This window comes from Scheffersomyces xylosifermentans (genome assembly GCF_036884685.1).
Source record: "Scheffersomyces xylosifermentans strain CBS 12540 chromosome Unknown RJT20scaffold_7, whole genome shotgun sequence".
Classification (NCBI taxonomy): Eukaryota; Fungi; Ascomycota; class Pichiomycetes; order Serinales; family Debaryomycetaceae; genus Scheffersomyces; species Scheffersomyces xylosifermentans.
In genome coordinates, this window is record NW_027042945.1 from 531,786 (window position 1) to 551,029 (window position 19,244).

At 39.3% G+C, this 19,244-nt stretch overlaps 6 protein-coding genes and 2 non-coding genes across 8 annotated transcripts; 2 read left to right on the plus strand and 6 right to left on the minus strand. All coding sequences in view use genetic code 12, as the record gives it.

Annotated features, from left to right (window-relative positions):
* The first annotated feature begins 19 nt into the window (after window positions 1-19).
* RJT20DRAFT_t132 lies at window positions 20-102 on the plus strand. Its single transcript has one exon. It is a non-coding gene; the product is annotated as a tRNA-Leu (tRNA).
* A 394-nt stretch (window positions 103-496) lies between these two features.
* RJT20DRAFT_t150 lies at window positions 497-597 on the minus strand. The gene has a single exon. It is a non-coding gene; the product is annotated as a tRNA-Pro (tRNA).
* Window positions 598-3,591: 2,994 nt separating this feature from the next.
* MNN26 (Mnn26p) lies at window positions 3,592-6,682 on the plus strand. Its single transcript, XM_064920800.1, has 2 exons — window positions 3,592-6,273; window positions 6,446-6,682. Exons 1-2 carry the CDS (start codon window positions 4,013-4,015, stop codon window positions 6,645-6,647), a joined length of 2,463 nt encoding a protein of 820 aa, XP_064772416.1. The 5' UTR covers window positions 3,592-4,012; the 3' UTR covers window positions 6,648-6,682.
* Window positions 6,683-6,852: 170 nt separating this feature from the next.
* On the minus strand, window positions 6,853-10,345 carry RJT20DRAFT_130417 (uncharacterized protein). The gene has a single exon (XM_064917734.1). It carries the CDS (start codon window positions 10,102-10,104, stop codon window positions 6,916-6,918), a length of 3,189 nt encoding a protein of 1,062 aa, XP_064772417.1. The 5' UTR covers window positions 10,105-10,345; the 3' UTR covers window positions 6,853-6,915.
* A 433-nt stretch (window positions 10,346-10,778) lies between these two features.
* RJT20DRAFT_57940 (uncharacterized protein) lies at window positions 10,779-13,188 on the minus strand. The gene has a single exon (XM_064920801.1). The coding sequence runs from the start codon at window positions 13,092-13,094 to the stop codon at window positions 10,944-10,946; it is 2,151 nt and encodes a 716-aa protein (XP_064772418.1). The 5' UTR covers window positions 13,095-13,188; the 3' UTR covers window positions 10,779-10,943.
* Window positions 13,189-13,742: 554 nt separating this feature from the next.
* TIM9 (protein transporter) lies at window positions 13,743-14,688 on the minus strand. The gene is made up of 2 exons (XM_064920802.1): window positions 14,184-14,688; window positions 13,743-14,057 (listed from the first exon to the last, which is right to left on the minus strand). The coding sequence occupies exons 1-2, from the start codon at window positions 14,414-14,416 to the stop codon at window positions 14,027-14,029; spliced, it is 264 nt and encodes an 87-aa protein (XP_064772419.1). The 5' UTR covers window positions 14,417-14,688; the 3' UTR covers window positions 13,743-14,026.
* Window positions 14,689-15,316: 628 nt separating this feature from the next.
* Window positions 15,317-16,698, minus strand: RJT20DRAFT_130421 (SDR family oxidoreductase). Its single transcript, XM_064917735.1, has one exon. The coding sequence runs from the start codon at window positions 16,558-16,560 to the stop codon at window positions 15,559-15,561; it is 1,002 nt and encodes a 333-aa protein (XP_064772420.1). The 5' UTR covers window positions 16,561-16,698; the 3' UTR covers window positions 15,317-15,558.
* A 945-nt stretch (window positions 16,699-17,643) lies between these two features.
* RJT20DRAFT_130422 (SDR family oxidoreductase) lies at window positions 17,644-18,704 on the minus strand. The gene has a single exon (XM_064917736.1). The coding sequence runs from the start codon at window positions 18,668-18,670 to the stop codon at window positions 17,669-17,671; it is 1,002 nt and encodes a 333-aa protein (XP_064772421.1). The 5' UTR covers window positions 18,671-18,704; the 3' UTR covers window positions 17,644-17,668.
* Between the last annotated feature and the right edge of the window lie 540 nt (window positions 18,705-19,244).

Consider the following 19,244-nt stretch of genomic DNA (forward strand, 5'->3'; position numbering starts at 1 on the left):
AAACATTTCACAGGAATTGGGTACTCTGGCCGAGTTGGTCTAAGGCGCCAGGGTAAGGTCCTGGTCTCTTCGGAGGCGCGAGTTCGAATCTCGCGGGTATCATTATAACACACCAGCAATTCCTACCAACACCTATTTTCCTTTCTTTTTTTTGGTTTTTTGTTTTTGGTATTCTTAGTATGACACAGAGAGTCTAGCGCTATGTGGTTCCGTCCACTTCCTCGCTAAACCTCGTTCAAGTCAAGTTGTAACGTAATGTTCACAATAGAACTGGTATTTAGCCTCATTGTGGTGCGACGATGATGCAAAAAAATGGAACTACATTAACTCGTCAAAAGAAAATGATGCCATTACCATGACGAACATGGAAGATGTTCAAGAGTTGCCATGACAGTGAAACAGACAGACAAGAAATGCTACATTAGTTTTTAAAACAAACCAGTTGCTTCGGAACTGCAAATCGGGGATGGTGTCAAATTAAAATTGAAAAAATAAAGGGGCATACTGGGAATTGAACCCAGGGCCTCTCGCATATTTGTATTCAGATCGTTAAATCTTTAGCCCAAAGCGAGAATCATACCACTAGACCACACGCCCTTTTATTGGAAAAATAGTTGTCCAGGAATGTTAAGAGATGTTGGACAAAATTTCTGAAAATCCAAAATTTATAAATTTATGGAAAAATCCCTGGAAACTTCTTCTTTTGCCTTTATTTCTCTGTCATAGCTTTATATTGATGATTTCTTCCATTCTGACTGAAAAAATCATAGAAATGTTACTAGAATATGGGGGAGAATTGGTTACTTTGTATTTTAAGAAAATTGAACATAATTTTCCAAATTGTAAAAATCTTACAGAAATGGGTGCAATTTCAATGAAAACAAGGAATCACGAACGGTTATGGTAAGTTATGTACATATTTGCCTTATTAACCCACAACGAGTTCCATTAGAACGATTCAGATTACAGCTGCGTTCAAGAATATATCAATCTATAAAATTATAGTTTATGAGCCTTCTTCCGACAGCATATTAGCTCTTGGATAAAATAGAAGATCGATTAGAAACCCCTTCAAGGAGGATTACAGTACTCCATAAACGAAGTAGTTTAACCGCATTTAGATCTGTGGATTCAGGTTACATTTCCCCTGGAAGAGATGCTATATGGCGATCTGGGAAAACGTGGTTCCAAGCATGGTACACTACTCGTTCAGGAGAACTACAGTTCGAGGTTACACTACTCTATCTTGTGTGGATAGTCGAGTCAATGGAGTCACGTTGGCTTCTTCCAACCAAGCAACACGTCTTCCAGAGTAACTGCACAATACCTATTATAATTGAAATTGAAAATCGTGTTCTGCATTGTTTATCTTTAGTGCCTCGCGATCCTCATTAGCTTTCCCGATAACGCTTATTATCCGGCACCACACTTACCTATTCACTCCGACAACCATGGTTCATCTACAGTAATTTTGCTGGTGTGCAGCCCTATTGTGCTACCCGACTCTAACTAACACGACTAAAGCCATTCAAATACCGTGGCTTTACACAGGTAATTATATGTGCGTCTGCGTAATCTTAGATCTGAATCGACCACCGGGCTCCAGAACCAGTAAGGCGTCGGAGGACGTCAAATTGGAATCCAGTGGTATTGTCCAGCGGCGAAATGGCCTTAAATACGAGGCAGCTCGATGATCCAATTTCAGACCTCGAGGAGATGAGGTCGTGTGAACCTTAGCAGACCAAGAGGTCACGATAGACTCCGTTTAATGAGAATTTTTCACGAAGCTGCAATGGCGGGTTTCGTTGGTGATACAAAAAAAAGAACAAAGACACGCATGCACCGACAGATGTGTACGCCGAGAAGAAGAAAGGGAAACAGGAAAACGGAACGAACCCACATCGTGGTGGGAGGGGATAAAGTGGAAGGATCGGGGCAAGATCACGCGAAAGTGATATGATACGGTGATACGAATTTTACTTTACTGGCGAAAATATACGAAGGAGAGATAAACTATCACTTTAAGGTTACCATTAAAAAGTTCTTAACAGGAATGCTAATTAAGAAAAAGTTTGACGTAGGAAACGGCTCCAACTTGAAAATGGGATGTACTTGACACTCCCAAAATTTCTCCCTTCCACCAGAAACAGCAGGAACGGTCTTGCGACAGTTCCAAGACATTCCTGATGGGCATAAACATGAAAGAATAAGAGCCACATGAGTTTTTCCGTTCCTCTAACAACGTGAACCTCGAACGAATGTCGATTATCTTCATAATGCGATGTCCCTATTTTTCTCTAGCTCGATATAAGATGCTCCTAACGCGTCAGAAATACACTGGGCATAAACCCACTGGGTCCCAAGGTGAATAAATTATTCACTTGTTCATTTATTCACTTGTTCACTTATTCATTGTCCTTTGTAGATGAACACACCTCCTGTAGCAGGACCTAACTCACCAACAAACAAAACCAAAGAAAAGAAAATAAAATAAAAAATAAAAAATAATATTTAGAGTATTAATCACATTCAAACTCCTCCTAATCCAGATTCTGTAGTGTATGTGCCTTATATTTCATAATATAACCACCCCCACTACGAGGAGGCGCTAGCACGTCTTCCCAGTAAGGAAATGAACCAGGGGAATCAGTAGCTGTTATTAGGAACAAGCCCAGAGTTGCATTAATTAAGGAAAGATGAGGCAGCAGAAGTGTTATAGACCATGCGTCTTGGTGAAAATGAGGGAGTAGATGATGATGAGGAGGTGATGAGGGAGAAGTTGGATGATGAACGGACGAACACTAGATCATCATCAGCATAATGTGATAGAAACTCAGTCCAATCTGCCACTCACACCTCCACGAAACTCGAATGTCACTCGTCCTGATCGGAAGAATTACTTCGGGACGTAATGTACGTGTTTGTACAGCACATATTCGTCGTTCTGGTTGTGTGTGTGTGTCTGTCTCTGTCACTTTCTCTTTCATCAGATTCTGATTCTCACTGTCGTTCTGTCGTTCTGCTTGTCACTGCCTTTCTTTTCCTGTTACTCTTTCTCTCTTTCTCTCTTTCTCTTTCTCTTTCTTTTCCATCCTCCTTCTCATTCTCTCTTTCTCATTCTCTCTTTCTCTTTCTCATTCTCTTCCTCTTTCTCCCTCCTACCAAATAAACTCTCACTACTCCACACTACCCCACCACATCCTCCTTACACGCCAGACCTCTCCAATCCACCTAATCTCTGGAGTCGTTTCTTAACACGCTTTGAAAAGTGCATCAACTTAAAAAAATATCCGGACCTTTGAAAATAAAGGAATTTGGAATCGAAGGAATCAAATTGGTATTTGTTTCTTTCGCTGTTGAAGAGTTCATTCAGAGTTCATTCAGAGTTAGAGTTCTTTCTATCAGAGTTTAGAGTTCGTTCTTTCGTTGTTGAAGAGTTCATTCTACCAGAGATCAGTTTTCTATTGAAGAAAGGTCAAGTTTCACGTCTTTTGTTGAGAGAGTTGAAAGAGTTGATAGTTGATTTTCTTTTCTACTCTTGATAGTTGTTTTTGGTTAGTCAAAGACTGGAGAGAAGCTCAACAAATAGCTTTTTATTAATTTATAATAATAATAATAATAAGAAGAAGAAGAACAAAAAGAGAAGAAGAACTGCTAATCCTTAGAAATCCGTTCTATCTTTGAAGTGTGGATTTTTCTTTTTTGAATTTGTCCAACTTTTGTCAATAGCGTTCACTCGTTTTGATTCTGGATCCTTGAAGAAATCCCGAAAAGACGGTGTTATTTTCATCTGGGATTGTTATTCAATATTGGCGTGTAACCCAGCGAAAGTCTGCTTCAGACCCGCCAAAAGTCCGAGAAATCGTCCAAATAGAACCACTAGTTACTCTTATTAGTGGTAGTACGCTTATCTCAGCCTAAAGAGTTCCCTTGGTATAAAGAAACCACGGAACGAAATTCAATTTCATATCTATATTCATAAATACTCATTGGTACATACCAAACCGAGTAAATGCATCGCACAATGATCACATCAGGTCGTCTTTCATCGCCGCTTCCGGCGCTCCTAGTGGTGATGATTGTTATCATCACCGTGGTGAACCTCTACCTCCTTTCATATGATAACGAAGATCCCATACCTGTCACAGGTTCAGGAGGAGAAACGTACGTGACAGGAGGTAGGAAGAACAGCAGGCTTCAAACAGAAATTGACAGAGTGGACGACAAAGAGTACGTACAGGGTCTCGTGAAAGAGCTCACAAAGTCAAAGCAGAAAGAGCTTGAGGAGCAGTTGAAGCTCAAGATCGAGAAAGAGAATAAGGACAAGTTCCTTGTCTCATTGAACAACGATATCCGTGTGAAATATACTGCTGAAATGAAGGAATTACTTAAAAAGGAGATCACTGAGCAATACACTCGTAAGTACTTCAAAGAGATGAAACTTTCATATTCGCTATTCAATGAGCTTAAGTCACAGTACTATCACGATTATTACACCAACATTAAACAATTTGATTTCTTAAAGTTGTTCCGTGAAACTGGCTTGCCAGAGGTCTCACTTCCAGATGACTTCCCTCAGAAATTCGACGAAGCGCTAGACAGAATTTTGAACAAACAGGAGTATTATAGCACCATCATCAGAGAATTTCTTGTAGAAAACAAGCCAAAGTGCGATGCTTTGTCAAATAACGAGAAAGGAAAGCCTATTAGATTCGCTTTAGTAAACGACATTCCAGATCAACCTTTATCGCAAAAGACCTTACTTGAAGGAGCGAATTTACCTGTGGAAAAGAGTAAGCCTTTAGCTGCTGGTCATGATGCTCTTGTCAAGACACTCAAGAACTTAGAAGAACCTCCAATGGAATTCAATCATGGCCATGGAATTTTAATCACAGGCGGAGGAAAAGATATCGGAGCTGCTCTTGTTCTGATCTTCCAATTGAGAAACGAAGGATCAAAACTTCCAATTGAACTTATTCTCAACACTGAAGAAGAGTTTGATACCCAGATCTGTGACGAACTTCTTCCCGTCAAATTCAACGCTAAATGTTTGGTAATGGAGAGAGAGCTCGGACCTGAGCTCTGGGAGGAACTCAAACTTCAACCACAGCAATTGAGAGCTTTTGCTATACTTTACTCGTCATTTAACCATATGATCGTACTTGATCCACATAATTTGGCCATCAGAAACATTGACAACTTGCTCTTCTCAGAGCCCTACCTCACCACTGGATTTATGCTCTGGCCACATAGCGTTCAACGTCAAACTTCTCCCTTGTTCTATGACATTGCCCAATTGGAAAGAGGGGAGATTGTCCGTCGTACTGGTATCGCTAATGATGAATCCTGGGTTGATTACTTACAGAAAGACCAGGACACCGAAGTAGCCTTCCATGACTTCTCAGGAGTACCTTCTGCTATCAGTACTGATGGTGGCCAGTTTGCACTCTCCAAGAGACGTCACTTCAAAAGTATATTGTTAGCTGTTTACTATAATCTCTACGGTCCAGATTACTATTACCCTTTGCTCTACCAAGGAGCTCCTGATCAGGGGGACAGAGAAACATGGGTAGCAGCTCTTGAAGTGATCGGTGAACCTTATCATCTTGTAGAGAATGAAATGGCTTTCATCGGACTGGATAAGAACCACAATGACAAAATCGCAAATCTTGTTTCGGACCCTCGTGATAACCTTGACTTCTTCAAGGCTTGGAAAAAGTACATAAGAGAACAATTGAAATTCGATACTCGTTTGAACCCTTATGAAGTCAGTGGTTTTACCCAAACCTTGAGAAACAAGTTCGGTGAGTATCACAGGAAGCTAATTCCTGAAGATAAAGTTAACGATGTTACTGGAAAGATTGAGACAATTCACCGTCAAGAGGTATTTGAGATGCCAAAAGTATTGTTTATGAATCCAACCAAGTTCAAAATTGATCCATTTGAAAACTTTAGAACTGCATCAGATGAGGAGCTGGACATCTTTTCACAACGTCAATTGAACTCGCCAGGCTCTACCTACAAAAGATTAGGAATTGTGGATTGGGAGTTAAGATTCCATACTATTTCAAAATGGTTCGCATGCTTATCCATAACAAGTGAAGAATTCTGGACAAAGCAGGAGTTAGATAAGAAAGATGTATGTGACAAAATTACCGCCTATGTTGAATTATTGAAGAAAGATACCAAGGATAAAGATACCGAGGAGCTCGACTACTATCAAGAAATGGAGAAAATCTTGAAGAACATTGACGATGAGAACAGAAGACAGAAGTTGGCTGAAGACCGAAAGGTTTATGAGTTCAATAAACAAAAGGAAAAGTTGGCTAAGCAAGGTTTGTTGGATGAGAATGGAAACTTACTTGAACAAGTTAGAGAGGGCCATCCGCCATTGCCAGGTCAAAAAGATGAGAAGAAAGAACTGAATAAAGAAGGTGAGAAGAAGGAAGGTTCGACGAAAGAAGGAGACAAAAAAGAAGCTGACAAAAAGGAAGATGACAAAAAGGAAGATGACAAAAAAGAAAATAAAGACGACAGCAAAGAAGAGAAAAAGGATAGCAAAGATAATAAAGAAGCCAAAGATGCCAAAGAAAAGAAGCAGTAATCTATTCTTCCATTCTCATCGTATTCCTTTATCATTCAGTTAGTTCCCATCTTCAATCTGCGATTGTTAGTGAATAAGTGAAATATATTCACTGGAGCTGCCTTTAAATCTTTCAATGTAATAGTATAATAGTGTCTGGCACTGGGTCTCCTTGGGTCTCCTTGCTCAAGTAATTAGATATTGCATCCGTGCTTGCAAAATTTTTAATAGAAGTCAATAAATGTAACATATACAGAAAGAGTACGTGAATTGTATTTAGCTAGTATTGTCTATTCGATTTCTATTTCCTCTACTTATAACATTAATTATAATTATTCGTCGTCACTGCCTTCTTCGGTATCTTCATCACTATCTTCCTCGCTGTCTTCATCACTTCCCTCACTATCCTCCTCGCTGCCTTCTTCGTCGTCACTCAATGGTTCAGCAGCAATTAATTCACGCTCTACCTTAAACCCTAATCCACCGAAGAACTGCTCCAATTCATCACCTTGCTCAGAAGGCAAACTAGAGAAAACAACTGCCAGCTTAGAGTCAAATAATGGTATGAAGTATTTCTTAATGGCATACACAATATCTTCAGCCTTTAAGCTATTCAATTTCTTCAAGAAGAATTTGATGTAGTCTGGACCCCTTCTCTTGAACAAGTTATCACTGATTTTGCTGGTTGCAGCATAATAGCTGTTGCTTTCACCATTTGCTAATTCATTAACAATACTTGCAATTGCGTTCTCAATAGACAAGTCATCGATTTCAACCTTACCGTTACCATACTCTTCAACAATCGACTTCGAAGTTTGCCATGCTTTCTTGATATCCGAAGCACGGTAAATAGTGTAGGTTAACAAACCAGTTTCGATATCTCTCTTGGCAGAAACGTGATAAGCCAAACCAGCACCTCTAATTCCCTTCCAAAATGGACCCTCAACCACGTTTAAGATCTCACTAGCAAGTGCTATCTTAAAAATATCCTCATCCAAATAGTTGTTTGGAATAGGAGACGAGGTTATCAAGTGGGAAGAATCAGCAGCTGGACTGAGGACAAGATAAGCAGCTTCAGAGCATTTCTTACCTAATTCAGACTTGAACTCAAAAGACCGAGGTAACTTCTCAAAGGAAACAGGGGAATATCCATTTTCTCTGTCAGCAGCTTTATAGGCATCTACGAACTTGGACCAAGACGACACAGGTCCTTTTAAGTTCTGAACATTACCCAATACAAACACCTTCATGTTGTCCAATTGAAACAATTGCTTGGTGAAAGTGTTTAAGTCCTTTTGAATCTTTGCAAATTGTCCATTTTCAATCTCTTCCAAAAGGTTCTTATAGAAATCTTCAGTATACATGGAATCTTGTGATTTTCTCAATGAAGTCTCCTGGAACATGTGTCTGTGCTGAGAGGAGTACATCATCAACTCTCCATTCCTCTTCTTGTCTGGAATAGAGTTGATAATCTTCTCAATGATGATCTTGACTCTAGATTCTTCGAAAACAGCATACTTAGTTACGTTCAATATCCATTCAATAGCCTTCTTGTATTTTCCTGATTCAAACTTAACTCTGATTCCGAGAAGTTCAAGGAACTGATTTTCATAACCGTTATCCAACTGGAACTCAATTAAATCATTATTGACTTCCGAAATAACTTGGTCATACGGAATATACTTTCCTCCATTAGGCAACTGAATTGACAAAGAAAAGAGCTCCTCCACGATGGACATGTACCTCAAAAGCTTTGGGTCGATAGTCGTCGATGACATAATGATGTTGACGACTGTGAATTGTGATTTGAAATCTTCGAAATGGAAGAAGAGTGGGAACTCCTCAGGAGTATCCTTCTTCAACTCCACACTGAATTTGTCTTCAAGGTATTTATTAGTCTCAGTAGTGACTATCCCTTCAGTGTGTCCTGCCTTGTAGGAGGCTGTTTCAATGAATGCAATTTTGGATGGATCTGGCTTCTCATATTTGATTAAAAGCTCTTCTGGAATTGGGATATCATTCTTTTGTTGGGCCTTTTCTAATTGTTCGCCCAACTTCTTCAATCCTTCCTTACCATATTTGGCCTTGATTTCAGCGCTTAACTTCTTGTTTTGCTTTTTGAACTGATCATTGAGCTTAGAAGATGGTCTTCCAAGGATAGTGGCAGATTTATTGTTTACAAACTCTTCCAAAATAAGCTGAGACCATTGTTCAGCAGTCCAACTGAGAACAACATCATATTCTGATAAGTCCTTGGTCCACTTAATAAGATCCGAACCATCGGGGTTTCCATAGATGAATTCCAAAGTAGCCACCGAGGAGAAAGTCGAGGCCGACTTTTCAGCCCTAGAAATGTATTTCAATCTCTGTTGCTGTACAATTTGCTTCATGTACTCCAAGTCAAAGTTTTCCGGTTTAGTCTGGCTCAAAACCAAATCCTTTAATTTGGTATCAACTTCCTCAAGTTTCTCGGTCGGCACTCCGCTCAAAGTGAAGTTTATAATGGTTCTGACGAAACTATCAGGCGAATAGTCGATATCTGTAGCAAGTGGGTTCTCAATTTCAACCAAGTTCTTATTAAATAAGGAGATAGGACTATCGGTAAAGTAGTATGCGATCATATCAAGCGCAACACACTTCAAGGTATCATTTGCATCTGGGCCAATCCACGAAATTAAAAGTTCTCCCATGGACTCATCTTCATCCGGGAATTCAACATCCTTCACAATGGTTTTGGTCAATGGAGGATCCCATTCAGAGTCGACAAACGGCCTCTTATTGGGGGTTTCTGGCAAAGGAACCAATTCATTGTCGAATTCTGTCATAATACTCAAAAGTTCATCTTCTTCTACTGATCCAGTGATGATAACACATAAGTTATCTGGTCTATAAGAAGATTCATGAAATTTTTTGATGTCGTCACGAGTTAAAGTTGGCAATTCCGTAGTAAGACCACCGGTTTCTGACGAGTAACCAGATTTGGCAGCAAACAACGTTTCTTGCATCTTTTGGTAGGTGATAAACCAAGATTGGTTCTCAATACCCTGCATTTCACTGAACACAACACCTTTCTGCTTACCTTCTCCGTCTACATGATAAACTTCTGTTAAGCAAGCTTCCTCTGTAATAGTAGGATATAACAAATGGTCAAGGTAGATTGGTAACAACGTCTTAAATCCTTGCCAGCCGGCAGTTGTAAGTGTATACACTGTTTGATCTACCGAAGTCCAGGCATTGGTGGTAGAATACAAACGACTACCTAAAGTATCCAACAATCCCTTGAATGGATATTTCTTCGAGCCCATAAACACCAAATGCTCTAAAGTGTGGGGGCTACCTGTGTTGTTTTCTATTTCAGTGGCTACAGCGAAATACCCATTAACCACCGGAGACGGTTGGTTAATGTATGTCAATTGTAAGCCTGTTCTGGCAGATCTCCATTTCGTTATATGAGTTGGAGCAAAATCCACTTCAAACGAAGTTTGCTTCACAAAAGAAGACTTTGTTATGGTTGAAGTCATCTTTCTGAGTCCAAATTGAGCTATTCTAGGCTTCAATGGAGCAATTTCTCGAAGCAAGTATCGAGCCTGACGAATTGATAGTATATTCAAATGAAAAATATACAAGAAGACAGAGTAAAAAGGCAAACAAAAGGTTCAAATTAAGCTGAAAAATAGATTTACTTCCACTTCAACGTCTACAGATTCCTTCTAGAGAGCTCTTTCCCAACTTCCACAGTCTAAATCCACAAGTAACTGCTGTTAAACCACTTGTATAACCTCGTCTTATAGTTAAGAATATGAAGGGCCTGAAGAGTCGTGCGCCAACTGAAAAATTTAGAAATGGTATAACGAAAAGACCCATGCCGCAGTAGTAGTGATGTAGTATAGGCTTCTGGCTTGTGTGCGTAGGACTTTATGGGTTTTTACATCTACTGGAGAAGAGATATGGATGAAGCGGTTTGAGATAAAGATTAGTGTTGATGGTGGTACTTGTAAGTAGTGGTTTCTGATTTTTATGAGACTTTCCATGTGGGAGGTGAATATTGATGATAGTTACATTGGTGTAGTTACATTGGTGTACGCTTGGTTGGTTTCAGACGCTATGTAACCGGGGTCCTATAAAATGATATATTACTTTAATCTTAGGTAGCTATATTACAAAAGGGTGAGCTGCTATGGTACATTAGAACACTCAAAACTCGTCATTCAAATTATGCCTCGACAATAATAGTGATAACGAGAACCAGATGATTGAGGAGAGTTTGCTTTTCTTGATGGTATTACAATAGGACTTCATTAATAGCCAGATCATGAAGTCAAAGAAAGGTCTATTCATCTGCAATCTCTCAGAAAGTTAGTTACTTCAAATCGAGTTCAGCTTCCTCAAACATCTTAAAGGTGTTATTGGCATCATTTTTCATGCTAATGGTCATCCGCACCAAGTCTTCATCAGATTTATTGTACATGACACAGTTAGCAAACATAAGCATGATATCTCTTTCCAACTCCTTGATCAGCAGGTACACTGGAGGATCAGCTTTCAGCTTCACTGCCTTTAAGATATGTTTCAAGTCTTTTGGTTCTGAAATGACATCGTAGTAATCTGGAGCATTTCGTCTGCTAACAGGAGTAAGGAAAGGCGATGAGTAACGATGCGCCTGAATACTATCGATGAGGTTCACTGCAATGTTTTGGAAACGTTTGTGTTGTTGAGAGGAGACGAAAGGTGACCGGGAACGCTTACGGCCATTTTCATACTTCGGTTCAACGCTTGTTTCTCTGGATTCTCCATTTGAAATGTCGCTTTCTTCACCCTCATTATTGTCCTCAGGTGACTTCGATTCATCCTTTACCTCGACTACTTCTGGCTCTTCTTCCTCCTTCTCAGGCGACGATTCCTTAGTTTGTACAACTTCAACATTTTCGGGCTTTGAATCCTTTCCCTCGTTATCTTCCTCAACTTCATTTGTTGATTCTTCCTCTTCTTCTTCATCTTCATCCTCTTCCTCTTCTTCGTTTGACTTTGAGTCTTCCTGTGTTGGATTGACTTCTACCGCATCGTCAGCAACAGGTTCAACTTCTTCGGTCTCAGCTTCAACTTCAATATGAGCCTCATTTCTATCCTTTTCCGCTTCTTCTTCATCTTCTTCTTCGTCCTCGTCCTCGTCCTCATCTGCATCTTCATCCTCGTCCTCATCTGCATCTTCATCCTCGTCCTCTTCCATCTTCTCGTCTTCGCCTTGAACTTCGGCTAATTGGGGAGCTTCCACAGTAGTAGGTTCTTTATCAACTGAACCATCTGCTTCCTCGTCATCATCGTCATCATCTTCTTCCTCTTCCTCTTCCTCTTCTTCTTTTTCTTCTTCCTGTTCCTGTTCCTGTTCCTGTTTCTGTTCCTCTTCTTCTTCAATGTTTTGAATCTCAACAGCTGTCTCTACTTCTTTCTCTTCTTCCTTCTCTTGCTTATCTACGATTTCATCCTTTTCTTCTGCATCTTCTTCTTCAATTGCTTCCCCTTCTTCCTCCTCTTCATCCTTATCTTCAACATCTTTCTCAACATCCTTATCTACCTTTTCTTGTTCTTCTGCCACCTGCTGATCTTCATCTTCTTTCAACACGTCAGTTGGTGCAACATCAACTTCTTCGTTGTCATCCACCATTTCAACATCTTCAGCTTCCTTCGTAGCTTCAAGAGCCAGAGCATCAACTATACTGTCGTCAACAATATCTTCCTCTTCCTTCTCATTATTGTCATCAATTTTATCTTCATTTTCGTCGTCATCCTTATCGACATTCTCCATGTCTACATCTTCTGATTCCTTCTCTTCTAATTTATTGACTAGTGCTTCTGTCGCTTTCTCTTTCTCTTCGGCCAATAACTCCACTTCATCTTCTTGCTCCTCGGCATCGATTTCAGCGTCATTTTCACTCTTTTCATCATCATTTTCATTCTTTTCACCGTCTTCTTCGACTTCTTTATCCTCAACTTCAATCTGCTCATTTTTGTCAACTTCCGTAGTACTTTCAACCACGTCATTACTGTCTTTCTCATCGCTTTCGCTATCAGCTTTGCTTGTAAACCCTGCTGTTGCTCTCTCTTCTGCAACATGGGCTCTGATCTTGTCGATATCATTGACATTTTTCACGAGAAATCTCGAATAACTCAACGTGGAAGTGGCAATGACCGCCTTCAACTCGGAATCAAAGGCCAAATGCGAAATGTCTATTACGATTTCATCATTGGTTACATGAATGAACTTCGACAAATTAGTATTGTGGCTTACTACAAATGCCAATCGGCTTCTATCGATCTTCTGGGTATACCGATTGGCTGCAAATTGAGCCTTGTAGGCGTCTGCTAGCTTGTTTAAATCCAGAATAAACGGCTCCAAATTGACTCTAATCTTGCTTTCATCCAGTTCTCCAGCATACTGTTTCAATGTCTGGTTGATGGTAGCAGCTACAAAGATCAAGGTGAGATCCTGGTTAATTACCTTGTCGTCACTCATTTTTGCTTTGGTAAGAGACGGATGACGATCTCTGTTGAAAAGTACAAACACGATAGTCCTCCTGAAAGCTTGTTATGCTAGGAATAAAACTAGAACAAACAGAAGAGAAAGAAGACTTATTCGTTAACTATGGAAACTCACATAGTTAACTGAAAAGTTTGGTTGGTTAGTGGGTTTAGTATTGCGGCATGGATGTTATATATATTGGGGTAGGGAATGTTTTAGATAGAAACGGTGATTTTGGTCATTTTAAAGATGTAATGGTTAGAGAGGTTTATGGGTGTATTCCTGTGAGCTTCATATAGAAATTTCATTCGTCGAAGTTGAAGAAGAAGTGTAAAGACAAATGGTGTGTCCTTTTTTATTTAGTTAGTGAAAAGTTTAGTTGGTAAGTTAAGAGTAAGTACTGCGGCAGGATGTTTTCCCAAATTGGTAATAGCCGTTAACTATGAATGAAGCTATAGTATGGAGCCAGTCTTCTTGGTGATGTGACATGAGAAATGGTGAAATGGGTGGTTCGGTATGCTGGGGTTCGTTCTATTAGCACCATCTTTCATGAATTTCAGGTTTTTTTCAGTTACAGCAACGACAAAGTTGAAAGAATTAATGGAGTATCACATTAAACTACTTGAAGATATAGCATTGTGAGCTCCTTATATATTGCAGTATGGATCTTTTGCAATGGTAGCAACCATCACAAATGAAAAACTCCGTCAATGTCTACATATATGTCTAGGTTTATGTGTATTGCTGTATCTTAAGACACAGAAAAGTATATACAACAAGTGACGGATGGGTCTTTTCAAAGGTTATGAACAGAAGTGGGGAAATAAATAGGAGAACCCATCAAAGTGACGGGTCCCAATATTAATGGTTAAGCATTTGGTTTAGGCTTGGATCATAGTAATGACCTCAAGTTGCATTGAAACCGCTTATTTTTGCAAGTTTTGCATCAACATGGCGCTAGAATCTAGGTTAGTATATGTTTCATGAAATAATTTTGAAAATTGAGTGCCTGGACTGAATCAGTGAATTTTGCCGTTCTTTTGGAACCTGTCAAAAGCTTCGTTTGCCTCTAATTATACATACTTCTGCTCTTGGAATCTCTGTCCAACACGCTCACTGTGCTTCAAGAACTTCTCGGAGCACTTGGCAATACAAGAGGTCTCCTTGGTGCTCAAGTTGGCCGAGGTGAAGTCGTTAACGCAGTCCTCGAAACATCTGGAAACAAGGTTGGAGTACAAGCTCATGAAGTCCTTCATTTGCTTTTGTTCCACGATTTTCTGGAACTCTTGTTGTTCCTTGACATTTAATTGGTCCATCTTGTCGAGTTTCGGTGTTCTGGGGGGGTACGTTACTGCGATGATCTACCTGAAGGCAACCATCTTTCATCTCCATCTTTTAAGTTTAAAGAGACTTCGACATTTTGAAATTTTTCGAGGTGTGCATATGGGCGAAGATTGAGGTTATGTAATGTATTATGTCATTTGGAGAGGAGAGGAGTGCTGTATTATGGGTGTTAGTAGTTAGTATGACGGGTGTTAGTAGTTAGTATGACGGGTGTTAGTAGTTAGTATGACGGGTGTTAGTAGTTAGTATGACGGGTGTTAGTAGTTAGTATGGTGATTGTGAGTAGTATTAGTTAGTTATTGTAAAGAGGAGTATTGGGTGGGAAGGGGTGGATATTAGCATCTGGTGTTTGATGTAAGTATATAATGGTGGAGTTTAAGATATTATGTCATTTTTGGAGAGAGGAGGGGTGTTGTATAATAGTTGTAAGTAGTTAGTATCGTGATTATTAGTAGTTAGTATAGTGATTGTAAGAGGTTTATTGGGTGGGAGGTGGTGGATGGTATCTGGTGAAAATTTTGGGATGTAAGTATATAATGAAAAAAAAATTGTAGAAGAAACGAAAGCGAATTCAAGACTCATCAATTCCTTAAATATATCTTTGTCTTACTTATATCAGAAGTCATAGTTGGTAGTGATAAGCATAGAAAGAAGGAACTGTGTCATTTTATGTGTCGTTTTCTTTGTAATGTGCGACAACTCATATCATTAAAATGGTTGCAAAAGCATAGGCAAAAGGTAGGGTTAAATGCAAAAAGTCGGTGTTCTACGGTCTTTATTGAAAATTGGGTAAAGAAATAAATTTGAAGTAGCACAGGCACTGTTAATGTTTTTCTTATAATAGTTATTTCTCTATGTATATTATTCGTCGCCTGAAAAGCTATATTCATCTACCTCATCTGAAAAATAACGGATAGGATAAGGCTAATGAGAGCATATGTTTCTAGATGCGAAGTACTAAGACCACCGAGTGAAGTTGAGATCCATATTTCACGATTATTTACTGGCTTCCATCTAAGAATAACTTCTTCTCTCATTAAAGAAAATTATATTTAAAATGCTAAGAGATAAATTGATTACTTACTCACTAAAAAAGGGCCATTCTCTTCAATAATTAAGCGTTTGCTCTAATTACTTGCTTGATTGCATCAACAATAGAATCTTCTAAAGGAATCTGCTCGAATCCTAAAATCTTTCTAGATTTTTCATTGTCGATCTTGGCTAAAGCGATGTCAACATTCTCTGGGTTTCCAACTGGCAATGTGTTACGAAGTTCAGGGAAATTCTTTCTGATAATGTTCAAGATAACTTGACTACTGAAGGGTTCAGTATAAACAAGGATTCTCTGTTCCTTAGCCTCATCCTTTTCAAATGCAACCAAATGAGCTTTAGCAATATCTCTTACGTCGACGAATGGACCCGAAAGTTGTGGAACTTCATCATCCTTCTTCAACTTGTACACACTGTTGACAATCTCGGCAGTCAAGTTCAAGCCTCCCTTGGCTTCCTCATCCTTAGCTTGAGGACCGAAAACGTAAACTGGATTAACAGTAGAAAGAACAAACTCCGGCTTAGTGGTCTTCACGAATTCCCAAGCGGCCTTCTCAGCTAAAGTCTTAGAAGCAAAGTATGCTGACAAAGAGTTTGACTTACCGTCATCATAAGTAATTGGGGAGAAGACATCCTCAGAAGCTTCGAAGGTTGGGTCATTGATCTGCTCTGGAGTAGCAATAGCGACCAAGGAACTAGTATAGACAACACGCTTGATTTGAGGAGCGGACTTGCTAATAGATTCCAAAACGTACTTGGTACCGTTGATAGCAGGAATCAAGATTTCCTTCTCATTGTCTTCTGCTGTGAATGTAGCTGGAGATGCAGTGTGTAAGAACACAGTAACTTCTGGATGGTTCTTCAATGCCTCATCGAAAGCACCTTGCTTCTCCAATACTGGGACAACTTCATATTGGAACTTTGAACCGTGCAACTTCTTCAAGTTGTCACCTTTAGCAGCAGATCTCACAGAACCAACAACATTGTAGTTCTTAGAGATAAGAAGAGCGATCACTTGCTGAGCAATGTAACCAGTAGCACCAGAAACGAAAACTGAGGTAGTCATTTAGATTTGTATTATTAGGGTATATGGGTATTGTAATAACTTAGAATGTATAAGCTGATAATAATGCAACTAACATTTCAAGTCTACTGGAGGCAATCCCCCTTCTTTTATACAATTGAGGAGATCTTTGAATTCCACTGCCCGCCACAATTGCTTTCAAATTAAAGTACGTTTGGAACCCAATTTTTCATCAAAAGTGATATTTTCGTGCTCGTTTTTTGCAGCTTCGTCGGGACTTTGTCAGCACAACACGCCCCTGTGAAAAATGGATTACATCATTTTCCAGGAAATAATCCGCATTGAGACATCTCCGTGCTTACGCATACAGCTTATTTTTGATTTCTAATCTGGAGGGTTCAAGAATGTATTTCTTTTGAATATACGAAATCTGGGGAAGGTTAACTCCATGCCACAAAAACCATCGCATATAGAAGGTAGAGATATACAATGAAGCATTTATGGACTAGTGGCCTAAATTTCTGCATTGTATAGGAAGCCATAAGGAGTGACGAGTTGCATAACATTTTACCACAGTCTTGGTGATTCACAATATTTACATAATCCAGTATTACTATTTCAGCTAGTTGTGGTCTCAGGTATGTGGTGTGAATCACAGAAGAACTCTGGAAAATTGTTGATACAAGCTGGGTGTTGGCTGACAAATTTTGCAACCCAATTGTACTTGGACTCGTTAAGAACGAGATGGCTGATTTTATGACAATTTCTGACTTTGCGAGGAAGTCCATGAAGTGAAGTGTTACTTGATCAGAACCAAGTAATTGACTTTGGTTTTTGGGATGGTCCAGTTTCTAAGATAATGTTCACAACAAAGAGTTTCGCATCTGCCCATATAGACAAATGGTGTAGCTTGTAGTCAACATATGATATTCAGAACTTGAGACACTAATTAATGGCACAAATTTGCAAACGAACGCAGAGTCCGCTCATGCAAAATAAGCTCTACTGAGAACAGAATAACTTAATACGTATTCGAAGTACGTTTATAGTATGAAGAGGTATTTATGGAAACGAATTCAATTAACAAATATTATTCAGTATAAACAGATGTATTTCACTCTATTAAAAAAAGGGCCATTCTCTTCAATAATTAAGCGTTTGCTCTAATTACTTGCTTGATTGCATCAACAATAGAATCTTCTAAAGGAATCTGCTCGAATCCTAAAATCTTTCTAGATTTTTCATTGTCGATCTTGGCTAAAGCGATGTCAACATTCTCTGGGTTTCCAACTGGCAATGTGTTACGAAGTTCAGGGAAATTCTTTCTGATAATGTTCAAGATAACTTGACTACTGAAGGGTTCAGTATAAACAAGGATTCTCTGTTCCTTAGCCTCATCCTTTTCAAATGCAACCAAATGAGCTTTAGCAATATCTCTTACGTCGACGAATGGACCCGAAAGTTGTGGAACTTCATCATCCTTCTTCAACTTGTACACACTGTTGACAATCTCGGCAGTCAAGTTCAAGCCTCCCTTGGCTTCCTCATCCTTAGCTTGAGGACCGAAAACGTAAACTGGATTAACAGTAGAAAGAACAAACTCCGGCTTAGTGGTCTTCACGAATTCCCAAGCGGCCCTCTCAGCTAAAGTCTTAGAAGCAAAGTATGCTGACAAAGAGTTTGACTTACCGTCATCATAAGTAATTGGGGAGAAGACATCCTCAGAAGCTTCGAAGGTTGGGTCATTGATCTGCTCTGGAGTAGCAATAGCGACCAAGGAACTAGTATAGACAACACGCTTGATTTGAGGAGCGGACTTGCTAATAGATTCCAAAACGTACTTGGTACCGTTGATAGCAGGAATCAAGATTTCCTTCTCATTGTCTTCTGCTGTGAATGTAGCTGGAGATGCAGTGTGTAAGAACACAGTAACTTCTGGATGGTTCTTCAATGCCTCATCGAAAGCACCTTGCTTCTCCAATACTGGGACAACTTCATATTGGAACTTTGAACCGTGCAACTTCTTCAAGTTGTCACCTTTAGCAGCAGATCTCACAGAACCAACAACATTGTAGTTCTTAGAGATAAGAAGAGCGATCACTTGCTGAGCAATGTAACCAGTAGCACCAGAAACGAAAACTGAGGTAGTCATTTAGATTTGTATTATTAGGGTATATGGGTATTGTTATTAACTTAGAATGTATAAGCTGATGATAAGAAAACAAGAATTTCAAGTCTACTGGAGCCAACCGACCCTCTTATATACTAAAAGTCCAATGCTCCATCTAGCTTTGTCGCCACAATTGATTTCAAATCAATTGTACAATTCAAAGCAACTTTCTTCATCAATAACTCATTTCTTTGGAAGGACCATATCTCCGGAATCATTTTTTTGCAGCTACGTCCGAAGTATGTCAGAAGCACGCTGTCAAAATTTTTTTTCTCTATTTTGCCAAAAAATATTCCCCATTGGGACATCTCTGTGCTTATGCATAAAGCTTAAATTTGATTTCTAATCACCATTTACGAATGAGAGGGTTGAAAGTAGTTTCTTTTACTATATACGAAATCTGGGGGAAGGTAGCTCCATTTCATGAAAATAGTTTGTTTATAGTCGGTTAGTAATACATGTATGTAGTAGGAATGGTAGAAAACGTTTTATTTTTTGGGTGTTTTTTTTTTTGTTTTTCACTTATTAATTATAGCATTGGAGTCGCCCAAAAAGT